Below are 19,927 nucleotides of genomic sequence, written 5' to 3'. Positions count from 1 at the left end.
CTATATATACCAACTTATATAGTAATATCTACCAACGCCACACCGTTTGTTTTTTACCTGCTGCCAACCAAAGGTTCATTTTATAGTTATATACAGGATGATAACCAAGCATGCTCACCCTTTTATTTTTTCGTTTAACAAAGAATTTATTCAAATTCTGATTTTTTGGAATTTTCAAGTATACTTGAAGACCATATTTTTAAATTCTTGAGGTTTCTATGTACAAACTATGTTTTTTTTAAAGTGACAACCTGACAATTATTTGGTGGACAAATGTTTGAAAATTTAATTCAAAATTTGAACCAGTAGTTTTTCAGAAATTAGTTACTATAATGTATGTACTACCCAAGGATAATAATCCTTAAAAAATGGTTTAAAAAAAATATAGAATATCTGAAGTATTATAAAAATTGGATTTACTATACTTGGGCCATTTTTACAAATTATGATTAACCTATTATAATATTATTCTTAATGTTTAAATTTAATTTATTCAATCTTTAATCACTCTTTCGAGTTTTGATTTCCATAAGTAATTAATTAATCCGCTTCATAATTTATAATGGAAAGGTTAAGGTGGGTTTTATTTAAAACTAAAGTTTGTTTATTCACTGGGCACTTTTCAAGTGGCAAAATAAATTTCAAGAGGCGAGAACTTGAAAATATGGACTTAAGTATATTTAAAAATTACAAAAACCTGAGTAGATTCATTTTACACAAACAAAATGGGGGTGAGCATACTTAGTGAATCACCCTGTATATAGATCCTCAAGCAAACTCGACAACCCTTCTTGTGCGAGATCGTGTGTCGCACGAAGACGATAATATATTATACACTCGAAAACGATAAGAGAATAATATATTATTTTGAAACGTCGTCTGTATTTTATTATGTGTACACTGAACATTGTACATACTAAACGGTCGAAATCTGCGTTATCCCATCAGCCGCCGACGCTTCTCCAGGTCGGTAAATCACGATCTCCTCGTCCGCGCGTCACCTTTTCATCCGACCCTTTTCGTTCGACTACCGCTTGTAATGAGTTATTTCTCGACCATTATACTGACATTATTATTATTATTATTACTATGCGTGAGAGTTATTTTTTTTTGTGTTTACCTCGTGACGGTGTATATAGAAAGAAGAGGAACACATTAGTAGCGAGCGTCGGAATTTATTTTTAATTCTTTTTTCCTACCTACCTTGAATAACCCCTTAATCATCTTTGTGTAATTATATAAAATAAAAACGCATTAGTTTATTTTATCGAACTGAGATATTATAATAAAATAATATTGTGTAATGTTTATACAAATATTATTCATTTTTTTTTTGTACGATAACATATTATTACGATGAAAAATACTGCAGTTTTATATTTTGTATAATGTATTTTATTCGTACACTGCGCGTTGCACGCACACGTATGGCTCTTAATAAATCATTCCTAATAATAATAATAACAATATTATAATAATACGCGTAATTACTAATATGTTTGGACTTTTCATTTAAACGCCGGAAATATCTATTTATGTGTGTGTTTACATTCACCCGTATGTGTTTTAATAATAATAATATGTTTTCAGATGGTGGTTCCGTTTTTTACAAACTATTAAAAAGTCGCATTACAACAAAAATGGAAAACTGAATAATTGTTGTAGGATTTTATTGCGATTCGTTATTATTCACGATTGTCACGCGTGCGTGTTTTTTACATACCTGTGTAATAATAGTGTGTAGGTACATTATAATTACGTTACCCGAGTACTTTGCATTAATTGTTTTCGTTTTTCGAGAAATCATTATTATTATTATTATTATTTCTTCGTTCGTTCGTTCGTTTATTATTTTTTCTCCGGCGGTGGACGTAAATAAAAATATACGAAACGGCTTAACCTCGTATGCATTTGCATCGGAAGTATACCATCCATCGTCAACGACACGCGAACGTGTGTAAATATAGACTTGGACGTCTTACAGACACTGCTCAAACACCTGCAACGGTGTTTAGGACTGTTTAGAAAGGGTCCTGCGCTGATCCTTGCGCCGCGGCGATGTGTGGTGATAATATTGTGGTCGCGCGCACGGTTAGGTTTTTTTTCTCTCAAAAACAACACGTTCATCTGCCATGCATTTTGCCATTTTATTAGCTCACGAAGGGCAGCAGCAGCAGCTGCAACCGGCGTGTGCAATATTGTCGTAATACGACGACGTCCACATGTCCCGTCCCCCCACGCACTATATTATTACGCTCCATCGGTCGCCACCACAATAAAACACGTTCCAGCCGTGATTCTTCGCGCATTCTGATGTTTTGTGGAAAACGATTTCATCAATAAATCAAAAATCGGTAGTCGGGGTGTGAAATATACTAATATTTATGTTTCCGCCATACTTGGGCCACTATAATCCCGGTGTCGTGCTATTAGCGGTTCTCAGAATATTAGGACGAGGACGTCTTGTCGGTGATTTTCGATACCGTCGACGTCTATCGACTATAACTTCAAACTTCTTTCGGAGAAACTAGGCCGGGTTTAAAGAGGCCGACGTTGTACCCACATGCCACATGTGTTGTCTCCGCCGTATATTACTAACACAAAGTAACTACTAATTATGAGTATGTTTATTAAAATTTATAAATGCTCCTAATTTGCTTTGAAATTAAAATATTGTACTCTATAATATTGTAAAACCCAAATAAATATTATTTAGCATAGGTATTACACAATATTGGAACTGGTGGTCACTAATTAGCTATACCTATATGGCTATATTGATTCGTAAAACGGAGACGACTAGACGGCGGGTGTGACGTCCACTTAAGGTATTTTGCGCCCGGGGTATGGTATTTTCCTGATTATTGATTTATGATTACCATATTCAATACTTTTATGTACATTAATATGATATTATTCTAATACAAAAAAAAATGTATTTGGTTTAACCCAGTAGTTATAATAGTATAAAATGTATTATGATGTTTAATTTTACACACTTTTAGAAAATTTGAGCCCGTTAACAGCCACCTGCTAACTCTGCTCTCCCTCCCCCATTTCCAATTTATCTGGTCTTGGAATGATACCAACTGATGTAAAAATACTGAGTATAACAGCACTTTCAAACATGTCTAAAATTTCTTTTTTTTTTTTAAATTGTAATCTTCTAAAAAAATAAAATATTTGTACGAATACTTATCACGAAATGTATTTAGTTGAGCGACAATACTTACATTTTCTCTTTGTTCTCTTTCATTTTGATAAAAAAAAACGATTGAGCTCTAAAATCGCACTTTAGAAGCAGACTATCAGTTACGTTCGATCTGTAACAATATCAATATGTACTTATTTTCTATATAATTTCATAATTATATACTCTTACGCAGAAATCAACAACGATAGAAACACTGGACCAACAGTTAACTACTTAGAATTGGCATTTAAATATATTATAATTTTTCTATTTGAATTTTTCTTAAAATTTCGTTGTAATTGTTTCTTTATAAAACAACAGTGTTGTCCTCACTTATTATTTTTATATCCTTGTGACCTTGTTCCCTTGTCGTATGCTTACTAACGTACTGGAACAATAATATTATGGTCGAGAAAGTTCGAGTTTTTAAATAATCATTATTTCCAAAACCATATTTTGTTAGGTACGACGTTCGTATTTCTCACGCCAAATATATCAGGTATTATTTTTGGATTGTACCTGAAATTGAATTTGTTTTGATTTTCAGTACAGAATTTATGTAATACATATAATTATTTTTAACATTATGTAATATAAATTCTGTATTGAAAATCAAAACAAATTAAATGAAATATATATTATTATTTTTTCCATCGACATACCAGAGGGGAATAAATAATGATGTGTTGGTTTTTTTTTCAATCCGATCCGCGTGTTGACTACTCATGAAGTAATTTTATTTTTTTATTTCACATCATTATCTATAATTTTGCTGGCGTAAACGAATAATTCTGTATTTTTGTATTTTCTGCGTGCCTAAATAGTAAATAACCTGTCAAAAACATATAAATTCTATAAATATTAGTAAATTAATCGGTTTTTCGTTCGTTATCTGTTTATAGGCACGGCCAACAAATATGATGACGCTACAACTCGTCTGCGCACATTTCACATTTTTTAACTGATGAGTCTTTTGCTATTATAAATCGAAAATATCATTAATCAAAAGGCTTTCCTCGTTTACATAACACATTTGCGGAAAATTCTAATTTTCCATCTCACTTTTCCAACTTGGTTGGCTCCTACATACTAGGCAGTTATCTATTGTTGTCAGTCATCATTTAACACTATCTGTATATCATTATCAAGAAACGCGTGTCGTGTGTCGGTCCACTACAATTAGTTGACGTACAAACAGCAATAATCTCAACCCAAAACTAGCGAATAAGGCAAACCAATTGGCTCCTACGAGAGCATACAAATGTACAATCATCATTAAACGTATGATATATAATATGTTCAAATTCCAAATGTTTTGAAAACTTGATGAGGCATACCGTGGTGTGGCGTTTGAATGAGAACAATTTTAAATTTGCTAAAATTCGAATTTTTAAGGCTCTTGGGTGTCGCTCTTTTTGTTTAGACACGTCATGAACAAAATGCGTTTTGCGAGTGACTAAAAATTATATGCCTTAACGAATTCTTTGTTCTACCTAATTTCATAGTTTTGTCGGAAGATATGTATTAATAATTAGAGTTCGGGACTTATTGGACTAAAAATTCTTAAAAATATGTAGCTACAATTGTTTTTGTTAGAAAAACCCCATTGTCCAAAAATGTTAAACTTTCAAAAATAATTTAAAATTAATAATGGTTAACGATTTATGAACTAATTACACATAACCTGACTGGCTGACTCAGATATATATTGATAAAAATGACGAAGTAAAAAATTATGTAGATTAATAGGTAGTTTTTTATTCCTAAGTTACCTACACGATGTATCTAGCATCTAAGGTCTTACTCGGATACAAAATAACGATCGTCGCGATACTCAAACGTACTGATTTTTTATTTTTCGTACAATATAGAATTTAGACATATTTTTTTTTTTTAATATTGTACGTTTGTCGATTTATTATTTTATTTATTTATTATGTAATTTATTAATCTACAAAGAGACTTCTAGTAAAGATAAATTATTTTTCCAGCGAACACCAATAATAATTATTGCACCAAAAACAGATTGAATATTAAGTTTGGCGGAGTTCAATTTTACCTTAAAAATATTTAGGAACATTGTTATGTCGAGAAACAATAATTTTTTGACGTTGACTCAATCTGTCCAATAGAAACATAATTTTTTTTTTTCATTAACACATAATGTCATCGAATTGTTTAAATTAGTGTTGTGTTATGTAATTTGTTGGATGTATTTTTTGTTGCAAAAAAGTAGCACACCGATCGCCCAGAAAAAGTTCTTGTCTTTCTAGTTTAAATATTTTGTTTCGTAACTATAATATTTACGACTGCATGTTTACCCACGCCACTTTCCGGCGATAACGCATCAATCAAAAGCGGTAACGTCGCCGGAGAACACTATAATTATTACAATTTGTGGTTCTTCGTTTTTATTGTATATTTTTGTTTCTTTAATGAATATTGTCATTATCTTATGTATTACTTACCATTTTTTTTTCGTTACCTATTGTTAAATATAGACGCGCTTGATATTATTAGACTTAATTTTTTTTTCGTTTACATGGTTTTAACTATTAACATCTTTCTTAATAACAATATAAATTCACCCTGCCACATTAGTCAATAACAAAATATTGTCAATATGTAGTCGTGCCACTATGACACAAATAAAACACTGTTTCGTGCTGTGTTATTTCCCGTATCTACTTACAGCAATAATTTCAATAATAAGAAAACATTTGATATTCTCATAAATTCATACGAATAATCTCGGACAAAACCCTTACAAGTAATTAAGAATTAAATTCTTTGTTCTTTTTTAATCCTAAATAAAACGTTTAAAACAAATTCACTTTTTTAAACATGTGTTTACAACACTGCAACCCTGCAACGCACCGTATAGGCAGCTAAACGTATAAAAATACTTATTATTGCATACATGAAACTCCTTAAAAGATCCAGACAAACAAAACCATGTAACATGTACCATGGTCAACAAAATGTACTGTTCTAAATTTGACGCTCGTATTCATTCTAAATATTTTTATTTTGTTTAACAAAAACAGTTTTTCGCGTGTTTATACCAAAGTCAAAGAATCTAATAGAATTGTTGTAAAATTACCAAATTTTAACAGTTTATAGAGTAGAATCTAATTTTTAATAATTTATTGAAGAATACAAAAAATAAATCTTAACTTAAGCTTACTGCATAGACAATATTTTCTTTTATATGTCAATACAAATTTGGTGTTTTTAGCATTATAAACAGCTTCTTACAGTTTTTACAATACAAATTAAGGGAGGGTCTTATTAATTTTTTTGTATTGTACATGAAAACATGTTTTCCATATCAAAGTAACATATGGACATACGGTACATATTGTTGACATGATAATACTTTAAATATTCTAAAATTAATCATCAATATGATATATAAAATGATGTATAAAATTAAGGAAATTTGTGTAAAAAAATTATTCTTCTATATGTGTATCTTTGTTTAGTTTTAATTATGATTTAAAACTGTCAGTGAAATATTTGTCGTTATTTATTTATAATTTGAAACAGCCGTCATGTTTGTGTACCGGTTTGATTTAAATATAGTTTTTCTATTTTATATCGTATATCATAAATAAATGAAAATTAATTTTAGTGAATAAATTTTCGGTCATTAATTGAGAACTCTGTTTTTTCAGGCTTTAAACGATTTGTCATTCGAGTTGGTTTATGTCGGACGGTGAGAAAAGATAAAAGGATCCAAAAAAAGCAACCATGTTGAAACACGTGCACCGAGCAAAATGTGCCGACACACTTAGCATTGTGTCTACAGCAAGTTCTTTCAACCACGAGCCAATGTCTAGTAGATGTTCAAGTATAACTTCGTTGAACATTTCAAATCCAGTTGTAAGTTTTTAGACGCTTTATTTTATCTATATATTTTGAAAAAACCTATTTTTAATTGCAATTTTTGAAAATGATTTTTTAAATTAAACTTTGCAATCCCAAAATTAAAGTTTCATAACTTAAAAACTACTTGTTCAAATTTCGAATATATATTTTATTGTTATTTATTTATGTTTTATCTTTTATAATTTATAAATCCTTTTTACTGCATTATCTAAAAATACAATTTCCAACCCTATAATTCAGTCTTATATTATGCATTTACTTACACACGATGTGTATTTTATTTGAATTCAACACCCCTAACTCCGTAAAAGATAAATATTATAGTTAGGTAACTAATTAATAATATATATTTTACTCGGGCTGAATTTGTTATTTCATAACTTTACGGATAACGCTTATTTACGGTCTTCCGAAATTATCAATACGATAATAATACAATATAATATTATAGGATACAATCAAAGTGTACACTAAGTGTTTGCGTGCAGACCTCGAGTACAAGACACTCGGGCTGGCTTATACGACGACTTGCAGTGAAGTGATATCCATTCTGCTCAACAAATACCGAATGCGTCACAGGGACCCGAATTTGTTTTACATGACTATGGAAATAAATCTCAGGAAAATAGGTAAGTTAATGCAGCCGTGATATTGGCTATAAGTAAATAACACGTTTAAATCATTACAATTATTTACGTAAAATATTATCATTGCACGGCAAAAATATTGGTTGGTACAACTAAATTTATAATTACTCCAACCAAAAATGACAGTTATATATGGCAACGAGATCATATTTTGTTTGTGTTTATTCAGGACTCAGAACTGTATTCGTCTTGGACGACGAATCGTGTCCTGCCGTGTTGCAGTCATGCCACCCCAGAGGAGAATCGAGGTGAGTTATATATTATTATTATTTATTCAGATATGGTTAATATATCATTGTTAATTATTATCGTTATCCAATTTTGGTTTGATACTTTCGTATATTATGGTCTCAAACGTTGTCATTATGTACAATTTTTGATGTTTGTGTTATTTGCGTCTTCATAAAACTTTTCATTCGCACGAAATCTTTTTTCTTTGCCATTTTCAATGCATTATTTCTGATATATTTTCTAAATCATAGGATGTAAAACCCATTGATCGATATTGTTGTTTACGTAACTCAACACATTACTGATGCAAATAGGGGGGGGGGCTGAGTCCGCCTAAATGTTGTCCCCATTCAAAAGTCAGCACTTTGTATTAAGCATAAATCATTTTTAGAAAATATTTTAGGAGGGGAGGGGGCTTTGGTCTCCCCCAGAAAATTAGCCTATTTGCGCCTATGCCACACATTATCGTTAGTTGGATATTTATTTATATTTTTAATCAACTACCAAATTTAACTCACGTTATATTATTCGTTTAAGGTTTTGCTTGCAATCCAAAAAAGGTGGCCTTGTGAAAGTTTATGACGCCGAACTGATGCCAGGGGTAAGTGTTACTGTTATTCTTGCATCGAACTTTGAACTTATCCGTATTAATGATTTTGTTTATTTTCATCAGTCCAAGTATAAGAGCTTATTGATCTCTGAACGCACGACTGTCGACGAGCTGATCAGAATATTGCTCAACTGTTATAACAGCAAAGAGCAAGTTGAACAATTTTCTTTGTACGAGGTAAATACATAAAAAAAAGCATAACCATTACGCGTTCGAGATTTGACGACGAATATTAATTATCATGAAATATTATTAATTATGATTTCATTATTTTGCATCAGTTATCGAAATCCGAAGAATACCAACGCAAACTTCACCACGATGACGTGCCTTTGAACGTGCAATGCTGTTGGCCGCCAAATAGCGACTACATTTTCATCATCAAAAGGAATCCGAATTATAAGTCTAAACAGGTGAGCTAAGAATATCAATTTTTTGATTGTGTATTACCTGAACATTATAAAAGGAATAAGGTATGTTTATCGTTAGGTACAACGGATAACTACTAATCGGTATATAATCGTACTGTTTACTTGCATTTAAATAGTCTGCCGATGCCGCTGAACAATAATAATAACAATTTAAATAAATGTTTGTTTAAAAATTATATGCAATTTAGTTAATTAAATAGTTAGATTCAATAACACTTTGTACGAATGGGGTATTAAAGACATTCCAAATTTTCCTGTTTTACAAAATATATTCTTCCTTCCAAAATTTCATTAATTTTATGGAATTATCCATATTTGTATTATTTACTGAGAAGCACGAGTTGTGACAAGGGAGTCACTGTGTGATTAGGCCACATAATATATTTTCCTACTTATTAATGTCATTGCAACTGTGTGTACACGTGCACAGTTTTGTACATCCAGTGCTCGAATTAAGAATAATTAGAAGGGGATGCATAACTATAAAAACAAAGTGTACTTAAATATTTGATTGTCTTTATGATTGTAGTAAAATTAGAGGGGTATGCATGAATATTTTTTTTTTTTAAAGACAGGACTCCATCCCTCTGTGTTTCTCCACAATTCAAGGGTATACAAGAGTATACAGTGTACATTAATATTGCGGCATGTAAAATTGTATTTGTATGTAATATAATACATTTTTTTGTAAGCCTATCCCCTTATTGAGTTCCCTTTAGTTACGCTGATTCTATACACCTAGAGCCATTGCGTAAAACAATATTTATTATTCTCAAGTGTAATGTAGAGCAATAAATGTGATTATTTAAAATTGTCAATAATATTATAAACTAATAGTTTTTCCTTCTTGTTATTAGGTGCAGACAGTTTGGACTGACCACCACCATCAGGAAAAAGAACCTTCAACGAACGAATACGAAAATTTTATTTATATATAATAATATTGTCGATGTATCAAACACATCATGTATATATTACAAACTGTAATTATTGTTACCGTGTCCTTATTTGATGTTATATAAAACAGAAGAACTACTTCGTGGCTGTTTTTATACCACCAATCATGTAACGGTTTGCAATTTTTTTCTCGTGCTTTTACAACTTGTAAGTTTTTAAGCATAGCGATGTGTGTACAAAATATCTATTACTTTTTTACTTATTAAATAAATGTCTATTTGGTAGGTTTTAAAAATAAGTGTCTATGTGGTAGTGTAATATAATGTCTGAACTAAGGAGCTATGACACATTAGTAGTGTGTAGAAGTAATTTTTATAAATGGGTCTCAAATTTGTGAAAAGTTGAAAAATGCTCGGTTTTTTTGTTGTTGCTTGCTAAATGTCTATAAAAAACTCTCGTATACATTTAGATTGTGACTAAAAATAAAATGTGTATTGTGTAATATGTCTATCCTTGAGGCTTGAGTATGATAACAGTGTGTAACGTGTGTCAACAAATTATTTTATTAACGCTAATAAGTACAAACCAATCTATGTAATGATTTTGTGCTATTAGACCATTATTAAAACGATTATTATTTTAACCGTCAAAATTTGTTATCAACAGGAAGATGAATTGATGCCATGATTTCATTCTTAAATTTTACTCGATGGATGCCTGTTTAAATTATATTTTAGTCATTGATTAATGCATCCAACTAAAATCGAGCATGCTCTTCTTTTTAATTTTTTTTTTTTTATCGTTATATTGTATATTTTTCTTTTTTTTTTTAAATACATACATTGTTGTTTTTGAACAATGACCGACTATTATAAGTTATTGTTTTGAGAATTATTTTAGAAAAGTATTTTTTTTGTGTTTGTTAGATTTATAGCTTATTTAAACATTGAAAAAAAAAGCACTGTGTGTAATTTTAAATTGTTAAAATTAATTGATAGAATCACAATATGAACTGTAAATTTGTTTTATGTCAAAGTAATTTATCCATATCTGTACCTATATTAAACTTTTTTTGATAAAAATGCTACTTTTTTGTTGAGCTTTTCTAATCTTAAATCTGTATGTTTTGTTAATAATACTTAAATTCATTGATGAACCAATGATGTATGTATGTCAATTTAATTTGTCATACAATATTGTGGAATAATAGTCACTTGTCTAGCTGTTAGTTTGGGTGCATAAGTTATGGATACCATATTTATCATTGGCACTTAGGTAAAATGATTTGTTGTTCAAATTAAATTAATTAATTTAGTACTGAGAGTTCATTTTATGAGGCATAATATGTTAAGTCGGACCACGACTTATGCCAGAAAATAATATTTTAATACAAAATGAATATACCGATAGCATCACTATAATCAGTTGGGTATAACATTTTATCAAATTAAACTATATAATGATGAAACTTTGATTTACATTAATGTAGGTAACTCTAATGTTACAAAATAAATATTATCGAATTGAAATAGTGATTACACTGCTGATAAATTGTATATGATAATAATGGTATTAACAGATACATTTCAAATGGCATATTTAAAGTATTATTCTCTGACATAAGTTAATGAAAGGTAGGACATACAAGCTGTAGATGCTCACTAAGATGAACTAGGACTACTGGTATATTTCATGTGTTTTTTTTTTTAAATTTATACATATTATAGTAATTTTTAATTTTTTCTTATGCTATTTTTCAAAGTTATCAAGTCATGTACAACAATAAAATATGCATTAATGTTAAATATTTAAGTACAGTAGTCTCGAAAAAAATATGAGTTATCGAGACTTGATTGTATACTAATATAATATGATTTTCATCACTCATCAAAACCAAACTGTAAGGTAGTAATTCTGAATAATGTGTGTACACTGTACTTAGACTATAAATTACGTTATATGAGTATACAACTAATGAGATAAATGTATGTTTCTATTTGTCAATAATGTTGTTTAAGAATAAATGTTTAAAAGTGCATTTTGGTAATTGGTTTTGAACATTGTATTTCCTTACGATTATGAATTGTGTTAGAATTAAGTCTGTAGTTGAACCATATTAGATTTTTTTGTATGCAGCATATTATTTAAGTTAATCACCTTAAGTGGACTTTACATGCCATTCAAAAAAATTATAAATTGTTATAAAAAAATGTTTATTTTACATTTGATGTGGTGCTTGTAATCAGGAACAATTTTTATGACTCAGCATTAAAATTTTTCATTATTTAATAAAATAGTTAGTTTATTTAATGTAAATTAACAATGTCAATTACCTTTTAAATAGTTTTTATAATTTACATTTTAAACTTTGAGGGTAAAATGTAATTTGTTCTGTTTGCTATAAGATACTTAAAACTGTCTAAACGATATTGTGTATTGCACTTTGTACTTTTTACAAAATAAACATAAGTCATAGATTATTAATGTTATTTGCCAAAGATTATGTATTATTAATAACAAATAAAAAACATACTTGAAGCATTCAATACAAACTAAAAATAATTTGTATTTCATTTTTGTGAAATGGAATGTATGACATCATATATATTATTATTTAATATCTTGCTATCCCATCAATGATGAATGATAATGACGTTACAATAATGATATTATAATATTATTTTATTTTGATGATACTCATGAACATAATAAAACCCATTGTTTTGCAAGACAATCAGAAATAACTAGTAATTAATGGATAAAAGTACAACATTTTCATATGCTAAACTAATCAGTAAGGTAAATAAATAATGAAGAACCTGTACAAAATAAAATTTATAGTATTACCCTTGTGTATTTTAGAATGCATATTTTTTTTCAGGCCATTTTCAACCTTTTAAAGCTTTTGCTTAAAACAATTGAAAGTTTCTTTTTTGTACATCATTTTGTTATTGTACCAAACCCAACGCCAACTTGATAAATTATATTTTGAAAATTAATCTAACTTCCAATTAGTTTTTCAATCATAGTAAGTACTCCATCGTTGGAACACTTATACTAAAATGTACAGTTTATGAATTAAAATTGTAACAGATTTAGTAAGACTTTAATACAATCGCTATCAATAACCAGTAAACTTACTGTTAAAATTCCTGATTCCTGTCCATGTAACACTGAACCCTTTTTTTACCTTCTCAAGGAATCTAGAAAGAAGAAAGTGATTTGAGAAATTGTTTTGTATAAAATATGGAAATAATGTATTCATTATATGCATGTATAAGAAATAATCTCGAGGAACAATAGAACTTTTGTACAATAACAATAAAAAAATTATATAGTAATAAATAATAATAATAGTTTGCTAGTACTTACTATGCAAGTAAATATCTATAATCTATATTATATAATACTATATAGTATATGTTGTAGACCATTGTATCATTTTGTTTGTCGGTATTTCTTTAAATTCGTTAAACGTTTGTTAGAGATACTTAAATTTTTTTTTTAAATCATGTTAAGACATTCATTTTTGGTGAAGTTTCGAAACATTAGAGACAAATCGCTTATAAGGAGCTTAATATAGGCAATTTCTTAAACGTATATCGTATAAAACATAAATGTGCGATCAACGGTCCTCGGATTTCATTGCATTTTCATCCTTTTTATTTGAAAAAGCTAACACGATTTTTCAAGTTACCAATGTGTTTGATTTTGTGGAATTTTTGACTTTTTAGTTATATTTTTTAATTTCTTAAGACAATTTTGACCTATTTCTCATATTATTATGAATAAAAAAAATTGATTTCCTTGAAATATAAACTTAGTACTACACTACTACCTAGTATAAATCATTTCATTTTAAACTATGCAACATCACTACATCAGCCATCAGGTAATCTGGTTTTAGACAATGCTGACATTTATCTTTTATTTTCATTTATTCTTTTTTTCTTAAGGCTTGTATCGGTACACCGGGCAAATGTACGATGCACTCTATGAAAATTATGATGCATAATGCGTGTCCTCCCCCTCCCACCATGCAAATTACGTCTACATTTAGATTTTTAAAGTAATTTCTGTAAAAACTGTGGTTTATATAGTTTAAAGTCTTAAACCTGGGCACTTACGTAATCTATTAATACTTAGCATAAAAATAGATAGTGTGTATTATGAGACATGAGTTATAATTTATAATATATACGTTACACCGTACACATGGTTATATTAAATATAATAACAACTATATGTTTCTTCTGGATATAAATGGTTTTTATTTTTGTTTGTTCTTTTCCCGAAATGACGTCGTCGAACGTCGATAACAATAATAAACCACAATATTATATACCTACTATAATATAATATAGTATATTATTGTTGTTAGTTGAAACTACTCTAAACATTATCTCTTTTCGGCGGATAGAGATATTATAATTTATAACTTCATATTAGGTACGTAAGTAGTAAGTAAAATAACTTGTTATATTTACCGAGGTAAAATATGTACATATTTTTTCCCTAATAATTGCATTATACAATCATTACTATCGTAGCATTTAACATCAAAAAAATAAAAAGCTGTGAAAGATTACATTCTTTATCATTAAAAAAAAATGCGAGTGTACAACACGAAAAGAGTACAGACGCTACAGCAGTACAGCCATATTGTCTGGTTGATTTGATATTTTACTTTTAGCGTTTCGAGCAACTCCGCACTCGTTGGACGACGACGATTTGTGCGAAAAAATTATCATCCGTTTTCAACGGTCGTGGGGGAGAACGTGCGTGGCGATCTCGTGTCGTTTTTGAAATTCAGTCGCAACCCCGTCGGACATGGTTTGACTGATTGCCGGATGCATCACTGGTGCAGCTGATCGATGATACAAAATTACATCTTTACTGCGTTATTTTACGGAAGAGTAGTTATTATTCGTTGTAATAAAATTGGATTATTCTTTATCTAATCGTCGACTGACTGGTCGTCGTTTTTCTAATACGTCTGTTTCAGTCATTGTACTCGTCCGTGTGTATTTCACAGACCACTACGCCGGTTCGTCGGGCGAAGCGACCATTTTCTATAACCCGTTCAAGTGTTATTTAATAGTAATAATTGCGATTTCAATAACTATCAAGATCTAGATCTTTCAGTTGTCTCTATCGTCGGCTGCGATCCAAACGCTTGTTGTCAGCTATTAGGTGAGTGACCTTATTCTTAACCCGTTGCTGTGGTCGTAACAACTGCACTCAATTAATGTCTATTAAATATATATTTTCACACCCAAGTTTATATGACTTAACACGCCTTTTAATCAAGTAAATTTAATTAATTGTCTATGATTGAAAATTCGCTTGTAAAACCATTCACAGGAAAAGGTAAAACCAAAGTTTGATACTCATACTATTGAGGTTATATCAACAAATATGTGACTAATCACATTAACTTAACTTAGAGTACCTAGGTATTTTCTATTGTCATTTGATTACTTTTTTTGATCAGATTTTGTAAATGTGGTCTTAAATATCTGTTTATATTAACACAATTTAAATGTATGGATAAAACTAAATCATTTGTATCTTAAATTTATATTGTGCCATAGTCAATTAGACCAAAATGCGATTTTCAGGGTATTATACTCCAAAGCAAAAAGTGACAGAATAATTTGTTGATAAATGTAATTTCTTATTGGTTAATATTATTCTATTAGTAGATTTTAAATATTATTTGGTCTATTATTTGATTAATAATAATAAAGCTATTGTAAGTAAAATTGATCGACATTGAAATGTTTTCTATGACAGTAATATCACTAACTATTTGCGCCTTCAGTTCAAATATTTTGACCAGCGTCTTGAATGTTATCCATAAATATTATCCAACAAGTTTTAATTTTTCAAATGAATTTAGTCACAATTGCGTTTCTTTAAAAATGAATAAATTTATATAGTCGTTCAATGTATTCAATTGTTTGTTTAAGTTTTCCACTCATTAGTCATTACATTATTTATTTCATCATTACCATTGTATGTTAATTAATAAAGTACGGCTTTTTAGGCTTTTGATTTTTTTTCTATTGCTCTTAAACGAAGCTATGTCAGGTATAAATTGTATTTATGTTTGATTTAATTTATCAATAAAAGTAGGTACCTGTTTTGTCATTTCTCGACAACTTTTTGTGGTGAGTCATTTTTTTGGTATTGTAGAGCTTATTTGCTTTATTTAAAGTGCTTTTCTTTAGTTAACTTTTGCTTCAAAATTCATACTGTATTAGTTAGAATGATTTAACAGTTTTTTCATATCTATTTCTTGAAGTTAATATCTACATGCTACAGTCTATACCTACCTATGAAAAAGAGATCAAATTTGTTTTTTAGCTAAACTTTGGTAGTTTTTAACACATTTTGTAATGAACTTATACTTAACTACCTATAGAAACCAAAAAGATTGTTAAAAAAAATTTAAGCAAAAAATTGACAACGTTTGAAATTCATTGAAAATATACATTTTTTTCAAGTCTAAGTTCCAATTAATAAAAATGTGTGACATTTTCGATTTATTTTTAAAATAGTAAACACATTAAATGCTTTTTTTTCTGAACACAGATTTGGACCTATAAAATGTTAATATTTAATACTTAAATTACAATAGGCAGTGGCGCAACTATTGGTATGTCAGAGAGGCTGTAGCCTCCACCTGATATTACATGTAAAGTAACCCGTGGGGTTGTTGCCTCCATACTCCCCATATATATCGACTAAAAATATAAAAAAATTATACAAAAAAAAACACAAATATTTATTTACTTATGTTTCATTATTTACAATATTAATGTACTGTGTGTATATTATAGTTCAGTACATCAGCGTTTACCAAAGTGTGTTCCACGGAACCTTAGGGTTCCGAGGGTTCCGTGGGACAATGTCAAGGGTTCCGTTAGATGTATGAGTTTATTAAGAAAATTATGTTTATTTAATGTTTGTTGTTTAAAAAATGTTTGATTGACAATTTTTTTTGAAACTAAGTTTAATAATGAAAAGTCATTAACAGTATCATTAAAATATTATTTAGACTTGAGAGTTTAAGGAATTGATTTTCCTTTTTTTAATTCACAAAAATTGTAGTTGAGTTGTATTAGACATTAGGGTTCCGTGAAACACAAACAATTTTTTAAGGGTGCCGTGGTCGTAAAAGTTTGGGAACCGCTGCAGTACATAATATACTGCTAAATTGTGTATAGTAATCGTACTAATGTACCGACATAAATTGTTTCCTTAAAAACTGATACAGGCGTACAGACAATAATATTTACCATATGAATCATAGGTAAAATAAAGTTAAAATAAAATAATTTCATTTTTTCCAAAAAAAAAAATAAGAATGACAGTTGAATTTTAAAATGTTTATTAATATTTTAGGAAACAATTGAATCATTTTTTTTTGAGGGGGGGCTAATGAGCCTCCCCCCCCCATTAGTTTATCTTATTACGTTAGGTAATCAAAACTTGTTTGTTTTAAAATTCTAATACAATTTTTAAACAATATTTTTAATCTTCAATATTTAATTGAGTTTAATATGTAATATTTTGTATGTATGTTTTAACTTTATTTTGCTTATTTTTTAGGCCCAAAACAAATATAATAAGGATATTCAAAATAAATTCAAGATGGCACCCAAATCATTACAAGTTCAAAATCGAAACAAGTCTTCTAAGAATAATATCTTTATCAAAAAACTTAATCATGCTTTGGTAATCAATAATAATTTACGTAAGCGTATTGAAGAGTTATCGGAACAAAATAAACAATTATCTACTACAAGAAATAACTTGTCATTGGAGAAAATGTCATTGCAAACTGAAAATAACTCTATTAAAAATTCAAATGTTCAACTAACGGCAATGCATCATATAATGAATAAAAAAATTAATGCATTAGAACAAACTATTCAAAGCTGTATACCTGCATTGGTAACTATGTCTCAATGTATCCCATCTATGTTAGAAAGTGTACACGAAATGAGTAAGTTTGAGATCAAAGACTTTACCAAGGAAAAGAAAGAAAAACAGACAAAAACTGTTAGACCTATGATTAATGGTCATACTATCACTCAGCCAGCTGTTTCAATAAGAAGATTTGATATGTCGCCTATCATTGAAAGTCCTAGTACTGAACAAACGCGGCGTAGTACTGAGCAAACTCCAAAAAGACCAAGAAAACTGAGTTATAGAAGTTCACCACAATGCAAACTTAATATGGAACCATATGTAAGATTAAAAGATGTTGCAGCCATGTTAAAAAACTCTAAAGCTGTTCCTAATGAAGAAGGTTCTCAACGTCGATTGAATGAAAATTTAGGTGAAGGTCCTAGTTGGTTGCATACTCCAGAAAATCAAACACAGAATTCTAACAATAGTACAAATGCAATACAAACTGTTGAAAGTTCTCCTAGATCAACTACAGTCAATGAAAGTCAGGCTGATGTGACAACAATTGCTTCTACTTCAAGTGTTAATGCGGATAATACATTAAATGGAACTGAAGAACGTCACAGTGATTCGGTAATTTCTATTGATTCAAGTATGATGAGAAACGTAACATGTCGAAGACGTACTAAACGGTCAAGTGATTCAAGCGGTACATCTGATTTTGATGATTCAACTTCTTCATCAAGACCTAGTAGATCTGCATCAAAAAATATCAACTATAAAGAAAAGAGCCTGGGCAATAAACTCAGAAGGTAATTTTAAGTATCATAAAACCTATTAAGAAATTGTTTATGATATTTAATTGTGTGTTTTATACTATTGTATGTAATTTTTTGTTATTAGTTAACAACAAATATTTTCAAACTAATTTTGATATAGTATATGTTTTAAATGTAATCTTTATAATATGTATATATTTTTTTTTCTAAAGGAAGTTTATATAATATAAATCAGTTTCACAAATATTAAGAGCATTGAAATAGTTTAGAAGATAATTATGTATTTAAAGTATCATAAAACCGATTAAAAAATTGTATATGGTTTTAATCGTGTGCATTAAACTTAATATGTAACTCACTATTATGTGTAATTTTTCAGATTTTATTGGGTAATCAATAGTTTTTATTTTTGACTTATTATGATTTGGTATAAGTTTTTTTAATTGTAAACTTCATATTACTTATATTTTATTTTATTTAAGAAGGTAAATATAATTTAAATCAGTTTATAAATATTAAGTGAATTCTAATAGTTTGCAACCAAAAAAATAACAACTTTAAATAAAAGGGCTTTGGTGGTAACCTTAGAGACTAATTATGTATTCAAAGTATCATAAAACCGATTGAGCAATTGTATTTGTAATTGATTGTATTGTTTGTATTTCACTATTGTGTGTAACTTTTCATAATCAGTAGTAAGCAAACAATAGTTTTTTTTATTTATTATGATATATTGTATGTTTCCAATTGTAAATTTAATGAAATTTCTATTTTTTTAACTATTTAGGTGCAGACCTACCTTATATGTACATTTTATTTTATTAAAATAAGTTAATATGAAGTTAATATAATTCAAATCAGCCATACAATTATTTATGCAACAAGGGTTAAATAATAAATCATTAGAATTTAATGAAGTGTAATATTCAACAATTTTTTTTCGAATTTAATAAAGTGTAATATTCAAGAATATTGTTGATTTTAATAGTTATATAATATAATATGTATATCACTATGTTCTTGAGTACTTTTCATTTCAGATAAATTACTTAAGTAAATAAATAAGAATTAGAAAAGTTTTAAGTTTTTAATAAATGTTATAATGAATGTAAAATTATTAACGCATTAATATGATTACATAAATATTCATTGAATTTTGTTTAAATAGTTTAGCATAAGTGTGCAATGTATTGGTCATAATATAATGTTTCTTTTTTTGTTCTTATTTTGGTATTTTTTTTTTTACTCTTCCATGTATCAACATTTTTATTTTTTTTTAAAAATATTTATGGCTTGCATTTTTAATATGACTATACCTACATCTTAAA

General features: G+C 28.8%; 2 protein-coding genes across 3 annotated transcripts in view; both read left to right on the top strand.

Moving 5' to 3' along the window:
- LOC111040722 overlaps positions 1-10,281 on the top strand; it is a 27,094-nt gene extending 16,813 nt beyond the window's left edge. For both annotated transcript variants that reach the window (XM_022324730.1, XM_022324729.1), the window contains 7 exons: positions 6,871-7,078; positions 7,536-7,713; positions 7,901-7,979; positions 8,500-8,563; positions 8,636-8,749; positions 8,854-8,985; positions 9,861-10,281. In XM_022324730.1, coding sequence (XP_022180422.1) covers positions 6,947-7,078; positions 7,536-7,713; positions 7,901-7,979; positions 8,500-8,563; positions 8,636-8,749; positions 8,854-8,985; positions 9,861-9,941 — 780 coding nt within the window. In that variant the 5' untranslated portion in view covers positions 6,871-6,946 and the 3' untranslated portion in view covers positions 9,942-10,281. The remainder of the gene's footprint in view (positions 1-6,870; positions 7,079-7,535; positions 7,714-7,900; positions 7,980-8,499; positions 8,564-8,635; positions 8,750-8,853; positions 8,986-9,860) is intronic.
- Positions 10,282-14,727: 4,446 nt separating this feature from the next.
- On the top strand, positions 14,728-19,047 carry LOC111040728. The gene is made up of 2 exons (XM_022324735.1): positions 14,728-15,093; positions 17,518-19,047. The coding sequence occupies exon 2, from the start codon at positions 17,560-17,562 to the stop codon at positions 18,634-18,636; it is 1,077 nt and encodes a 358-aa protein (XP_022180427.1). The 5' UTR covers positions 14,728-15,093; positions 17,518-17,559; the 3' UTR covers positions 18,637-19,047.
- Positions 19,048-19,927: the final 880 nt, after the last annotated feature.

Source organism: Myzus persicae, unplaced genomic scaffold, assembly GCF_001856785.1.
Source record: "Myzus persicae strain clone G006 unplaced genomic scaffold, MPER_G0061.0, whole genome shotgun sequence".
NCBI classification, from domain to species: Eukaryota; Metazoa; Arthropoda; class Insecta; order Hemiptera; family Aphididae; genus Myzus; species Myzus persicae.
This window is presented reverse-complemented; position numbering and strand designations above follow the sequence as displayed.